Source organism: Pyricularia pennisetigena (assembly GCF_004337985.1).
Source record: "Pyricularia pennisetigena strain Br36 chromosome 7 map unlocalized Pyricularia_pennisetigena_Br36_Scf_8, whole genome shotgun sequence".
NCBI lineage: Eukaryota > Fungi > Ascomycota > Sordariomycetes > Magnaporthales > Pyriculariaceae > Pyricularia > Pyricularia pennisetigena.
Genome location: NW_021940920.1, coordinates 1630582 through 1638143, shown reverse-complemented (window position 1 = coordinate 1638143; position 7562 = coordinate 1630582). Strand labels below are relative to the sequence as shown.

Here is a 7562-nt window from a genome sequence, read left to right as displayed (position 1 = left end):
CGAAACCAGCGAAAAAAAAAAACGATAATATTACGCCTAATACCCAGCAAAACTATAATCGGTATTTTTTAAACATTATTATAAAATATATTACCGGCGGTCCCGGAAAAAATATTTATTTTCCAGTAATTTTATATAATAGAATTTTGGAACGAAATAATGGAAAAAAAACCCGGTATACGCTTATAAATATAACGCGGTTTAATAGGATATAAAACGATTTTTACCCGAAGCCGAAACGATAATATAAATAACGGATTGCTTAATAAACGTTTCCGGTACGCTATTATACAAAAACCGTTTTTAATTACCCAATTGGGAACCCTTAATTACGGTAATTTTGCAACGAACCCACGAATCCCTAATAATTGGTTATTACGGTAAAAATAGTATATTTACGATTTTGGTTTAAAATTATTATTGGGACGGGATGGCCGAATATATCCGATAATTCGTACGTAATTGCGATATATACCGCAAAATAAAACCATCGAAATAACGTAAATAAGGGTTATTGTAATTTTTACCAATACCGGATAAATTTTGGAAATAAATTTCCATCGATTTTATAACGGATTTTCCAAATAATAGCGCGGACGCGCCGCGTTATATAATGGTTATAATTAATAAATTTTCCAAATATATCCAATTAAAAGCGATAAATTCGATAAAAACCGAAATTTGCGCCGCGAAATTCGTTTTTACCTGGTGGCGGTTTAAGGGTTTTTTTAACGCGATTATATCGGACCGGGGGTCGGATTGGGTAAAGGGTTTTTGGTCGGAATTGTGCCGATAAATAGGAATTTTACAATTATTATCGACGTTTTATTACCTAAAAACGGACGGGGGTACGGAACGGATTAATTAGGAAATATAGCATTATTTAAAAGTTTTCGTGGTATTCGACCAAATAAATTGGCCCGGACATTTACCGGCCGTTTAATTAGCGTTAAATAATAGGAATTCGTCAATTACGGGAATTAGTTTTAATAAATTATTATTAAAATACGAAATAAACGCGGTCCCGGTAATATAGGTAAACGGACGACCGGGTTCCACGCCCAAAATTCGCGCGAATTTGTTTTTATAATATTTTAAAAACGGTATAAACGTGGCCCACGCCGTTATAATTTATACATAATAACGCCAAAAAAAACGCGAATAAAACACGAAAACCGGCGGACCGTTTTAAAATAAAAAATAAAATTTTTTTAATTTACGGAACGTTAAAATTAATCGCCCGAATAAAAAGTTTAATTTCGTGGCGAATAAATATACGGTTATAGCGATTTTTATACCATTAATAATTACGTTAAACGTCCCGAAAAAAATTTACTTTATTTTTTACGTGGAATTAATCGAAAGGGCCGCGGACGACCTATTACCGTCCCAAATTCGTACCGATATTAAATCCGGCCCGTTATTAATTTTATCCGATTTAAATAACGAAACCGCGGAAAAATGGGTAATAAAAGAAATCCTGGCCGCGAAAAACGTAATGGGAAAAAAACGTAAACGGAAAATTTTGGTAAAATAAAAAAAAATACGATAAACCCATATAAAAGGATTTGGTAGCAATGGAAAATATACGGGTATTAAACGAATTCGAAACAAAATAGGGGCCGGCCCAAATAAATAATAACCCAATATCGAAACGACGTTAACAATTAAATACCTAACCGGATTAAAAACCTACCACGATTAATTAAAAGGTCGACGATTCCCCGGAAAAAAAACGACGCGGTAAACCCAAAATAAATATTAATTTAATTAAACGTACGGTAAAAAAAATACGCAAAATTAAATTTTTTACCGGGGCGAAATATAATAAAAATAAACCGACAATTATATAACCCGCGCCCATTTTTGGGGCGACGTAACCGTATCCCACCCACCCAATTTTTAAATTAAATTAATATATATAAAACGAAATAATAATCCTACGCGGCGATAAAATATTAATTAAAAACCGAATTATACGCTTCCGATTCGTTATTTAAATTTCTTTTTTCCTTATTTTTTTCCTTTATTTTAACGTCCTCCTTTTTTATTTTATTATTTTCCACGTCGTCCTTAAACACCGGGAATTCCCATTATTTAACGAATTAATTAACTTCCCGCAATAAAGCGGTACGACGTCGGGTAATATTTTCGATTAAAAAAGGTTTACGACGGGATTTTCCAAAAAACGGGTTTTTATTTATATTACGACCAAAGGTACGAGGGCGCGACGAAACCGGGGCAAAAGGACGCGAAAAACCAAATATATACCGAATCGGGGCACGAATAAAACGAGGCGCGACGGGGTAACGCGGAGGGGGAATTTTAAAACGTCGACGGGGCGTGGTAATAATAAGGGTAAAAAGGCGTAAGGAATACGCGGGGCGAAATTGGCGTATAAAAACGGCGGGGAAAAGGGTTAAAACGGTAATTAAAATAGCAAAAATATTATTATTTCGGCGCGCTTCCTGCAGGTTTTTTTTATAGCGCGACGTATTACGTTCCTAAAAAAGTTTTAAAAATTAATAACGTTATCGAAATAATTGTATATTAAAGGAATTAAACGTATTTCCAGGTAAATAAAACCGTATGCGAAAATTTATACCAATTAACGATTATAATTACCGCCGCTGCGAAAAAGGGTATTGGATATAGCAGCAAAAATAATAGTTTTGGTAAAAATCGTTACGGCCCTGGAATTGGCCATTTTATTTTATATATCCTAATAGGCGCGGACCCAATTGGTATACGCGGTAAAAAAAATTCGAAACAATACGGTATTTATACCAGGGATTTTTTTGCTATCCACGACGGTGTTTTTAATTAAAAGTTATACGATATAACGATTATTATAAATTATGGTTTTTAATTCCCGTAAACGGCGGCGGAAGATAAAATTAAAAACGTAGGCGGTTTCGCTGTAATAATAATACGATTTTTTGGTATTGCGATATCGCTAATAACTAATACCGTCGGGGGTAAAACCATATTCCTAAACCCCGTTAATTTTAAACGTTTTTATATAAAAAACGTAAAAAATAAATACATTTTCCGGGGCGGTATATTCGTCGTTATTAAAATTACTTTGAAATTCCGCGGTACCAATAACGCGACGAAAACGTTGCAAATATAAATTAACGATACCATTTAATCGGTATTTAATTAATACGATTTATAAATAAGCGACCGTTATCATTGTGCGACGAAAGTAATTAATTACTACGGTGGGGAGGCCGGCTATTTCCACCACCGGTATTAATTTATCCAAACGTTATTTATAACGCGATTAAAAAAATAAAAGCCCGGGATATAATAACGACGCGGTAACGACAAAGAACGATACGAATAATAAATAAAAGCGAATAGGAAATAAAAACGGACGAAATAAAGGTAATATAAACAAAACATAAAACGAGGGGAAAACGGGAAAAATCGATAAAATAGTAAAAAAAAGGGAATAAAAACGAAAAAAATTCGAATGGAAGAAAAATTGGAAAATAAAAAGGACCAGGATAATAACGCGGGAAAAATGCGAAAAATAAAAACCGCAATTATTACGGGAAAAAAATTATACCAATAAATAAACGAATTTACACCGCCCAAAATAAAAGGAAAGTAAACCGCGACAAATACCCGCAAACGGTAAATACGATAAAAAAACCGCGATATTACCGCAATTAAAAATAGGAGGGTAAAACCCGACCACGGCCCTATACCGTTTAAAATAAAAAAAAAGTAAACCGCAATAAATACCCGCAAACGGTAAATACGATAAAAAAACCGCGATATTACCGTAATTAAAAGCAGGAGGGCAAAACCCGACCACGGTTTTACACCGCCCAAAATAAAAGGAAGATAAACCGCGATAAACACCCGCAAACGGCAGGTACGATAAAAAAAACCGCGATATTACCGTAACTAAAAATAGGAGGGCGAAACCCAACCACGGCCTTATACCGCCTAAAATAAAATAAAAATAAACCGCGATAACCACCCGTAAACGGTAAATACGATAAAAAAACCACGATATAATCGCAACCAAAAACGGGAAAATAAAATTTAATTACGGATTTATACTACCCAAAATTAGGAAAAAGCGAACCATAATAACCGCCCGTAAACGGAACCGGGGATAAAAAACCCGCGACATAACCGCGGCCGAAAATAGGAGGGTAAAACCCGATTACGGGTTTATACCGCCCGGAATAATGGACGGGTAGGTTATATTAGGATACGCGCCCGTTGGATTACCCTTATATTTCCAAATAGGGATTATACCCGATAAAGGACGGGCGAATGCGGGTTATATTATGGATTCGTATTTAAGGCACGTATTACGTGATAAGATATAAAAGCGGGTTAGGGATAATATATAAAGGGAAGGATATTACCACGACCCGGACATATACCTTTTCCTCCCTTCTTCCCCAGCGTTAGTAATAATACCAACAAGGATATTTAACGGTCTCAAGGCCGTTGGCTTACCCTATAACATATTTTTATTTTAAAAATTCACCAATTATTTAGTATAGGAGCAATAGCAGTGGAATTTAAATGTGTGTTTATTTTACTAAATATTCATTCGAATTTAAATTTACGAGTTTGCGCCTCGTATATTGGGAAAGTTATGGCTTTGTGAAAGTATAGATTTTTGGTGAGATTTTGGGATTGTTGCGTTATTTTTGGACAGGTGCTGTAATGGATAAAAAATTCTTAATGTTAAAAAAAATGAAATTTTTTTTGGGACTGTTTAGCGGTAATGGCAGGGATAAATTTAAAAAAGCCAATCGAGAGAAATTTAAACCCAAGCGATCCGACCAGAAATATACGATCTAATTTTTGCAAAAGACACGCTCTTTTCAATCCGTTTGGCCCATATTATCCAGTTAAATTTATAGTTAATGGCCGTTTTGCTTTTTCCACTTTTCCCATGCCTCGAAGTTAAATACGAGTTCTCCATTGCAAAATGCCTGGCAAATTCGACGGTCGCCACCACGATTAACGCAATCGTCAAAGCAGTTCGCCAGGGCAAAGGAAGCAAACATAAAAATAAAGGCGGTTTCGAAACGCATTTTGCTTATTTTGCGGAAAAGAATTAACCGTTGAAAGCTTGGTTTTAAATTGTCGGGTTTCAAGATAAGTAGCTATTGCAAATAAATAGTAAAGAGGCGACGGTATTCAGTTGCATACAATATATCAAAAAGTGGTCATGAAAAAGAAAGAACGAAGCTTTTATATCAGTTACTAGGCGTTAAGTTCTTTGGTTATTATCCTGGTTCGTGGGCTTATGGGTTGTTCGCGAAAAGTTATTTTTGGGGTAATTGGACTACAGCTTGGACAATGCTGTGCATAAATAAACTGATATAAGATTGTATGCAAAATCATTGCTCATTTCAGCGGTAATAAAGTAATATCGAGTTAAATGGGAGCTAGAAACCTTTTTAATACAACCAAACGTGGATATAATATAAAATTTTAACGTGGTTTATTGATACCCTGGCATAGTCTCAGTGCTCATCCCTGAAGGTCCAGAGGTCCACAATTGCACCACGCTGTGGCTCTATTGTAGCTTTGAATGTACCTGTGGATCCATCTAAAGATTCCTCTGGTGCGCGATCATTTTGGCCAATTTGATTGGCCGGAAAGCCATGAGGCTGAAAGGTACCATGGAGCGCTCGGTCCACCTGAGACTACTGAGACTAATAATTTCAATCTCATCAACAACTCGCTGTATCAGGCTTTCGATATACCCAACGAAGTCAAGTCGCTGCTGCAAGCTCTACTTCCAGCCCCTGGTATCGCACCTAGCGACCCTGTTTTCATGCAACAATCTTCGACCTGGCGTGTGATTTGGGTCCCAGAGACCGGTCGCTGCGGATTTGGGTCGTAGATTTCGAGCTGAGTCAGGAAGTGCGGTCCAGCAGGCTGGATCGTGTGAGTCAGTCCCAAAATGCTTGTGGACCTCATGTTATGCCTTGGCTCGACGCCGGCTGTGATCAAATGCCAAGGGTCACCAAACGCTGTGGACCGAGAGCGAGGAGCCACAGATGACGTTTGTTTTCATTTCGCACATCAGGCAGGACGATGAGCTAAACAAAAAGCACAAGTTGGGGCGTTGGTGCATCGCCAGGCGTGTTGTACAGGACGCCTACACATTGTCGAAAGATTGACCATTTGCCTAGCAGGACGTGGGTGGTACTTTTAAGTTTCACTGGTCTTCTCGCCTCCGGCGTTCGCGGCCCTGGGCTGTTGCAAGGGTTCAGGATAGATTGGGTTAGGTCTGATAATGTCGCGATCGACGTTGCCTTTACCCACTGGGGCGTGTCGTCAGCGTCGACTTCCTGCAAGCTTCTCTGTGCCTTACGTTGGTTATAGCCTATTCGTGGCCCATTTAGAGCTCCTATGACCGAACGCATTGCTCGTAGGCCATCTGCATTTCGGCGTGTTTGGATCGGCCAAAGATCTTGCAATGGTTTTGCATGGTCGTGTCCGAGTTTTCTTTTATAAGTCTCGCATGTGCTACTGTCGCGTTTATCGATACTGCGCTGCTTGCACCCGCCCATTTACCCCTTGGTTCGCACGGCCATATCGTTTAAATAAACCGTGAATTCCCCTGAGGTTGTCGTTTACATGTTCGAGCGCAAGGCCAGACAAAAGGCGATCCGCACTTTGCGCACTTCGTTTAGATGTTCTGTTTGTCGTCCCGGCTTTTGGATGACACAATTTCACCCGGATAGGCCCTTAAAAAGTGATCCGAGATGCGTTGTCTGGACGAATTTGTGTCGTAATTACAGCCGGACGAAGGGCCTGACCAATTCAGTTCCAACAACCGATTAGCCATTTATGTCAAGAAACTAATCAGCGGACCGATTTCCTGTCGTTCTGGGCTGTCCATGTGGGAATATTCCCAGGGCGCTACGATTCAATACATAGCCGATGCGTTCAGGTTGGCATATTACCAATTTATTTACGTCCCTGTGGCTTGGCCGCCAGGAACCAAATATCTTCCACGTGGAATAACACGTCGTTTCAGTATTGGTTTTGGATAAAATTGTGGATATGGCTTTGTCCAATAAAAACGTTTCGAACAGGGTATTGGTTATAGCTATAGTTTGTATTTCCCTGATTTACCACCGTAACCCGTCGATCATACCAATAATCGATGCCGGTTTGCTAAACATTATTCTAATTAGATTATCTTTATTATGACATTCGCCCCCAACATGTTTTATTTAATGTTGCCAAACTGGATTCAATGCCACAGCATCCAATACAAGCATACAACCCAAAGCAAGTTGTAGTAAAAATGCTAATTAGGACATGATTGAGGGCTGGAAGCTTTTATGTCGATTAATTTGTTTCTTTTTTTAGTAGCTGATACACCATCTCGTGCTGCACTCGAATCTTTCCATACGGAAATATGAGGTGTCCGATCATATTTTTGCATTCCTTATTGGGCCCCAGGATTCTTATTGTGTTCTATTTCCGGATACTCTGTGTTTTGTGTGCAATTATCATCCGCTTTTCCAAGAATACCCACAAGTTCACATTTTTGAATTGAA

The 7562-nt window shown here is 38.3% G+C and overlaps 1 protein-coding gene across 1 annotated transcript; it reads right to left on the bottom strand.

Moving 5' to 3' along the window:
- Positions 1 to 4898: 4898 nt before the first annotated feature.
- Positions 4899 to 5072, bottom strand: PpBr36_09572 (uncharacterized protein; the record flags this gene model as incomplete). Its single annotated transcript, XM_029896693.1, has 1 exon — positions 4899 to 5072. One exon carries the CDS (start codon positions 5070 to 5072, stop codon positions 4899 to 4901), a length of 174 nt encoding a protein of 57 aa, XP_029744485.1.
- Between the last annotated feature and the right edge of the window lie 2490 nt (positions 5073 to 7562).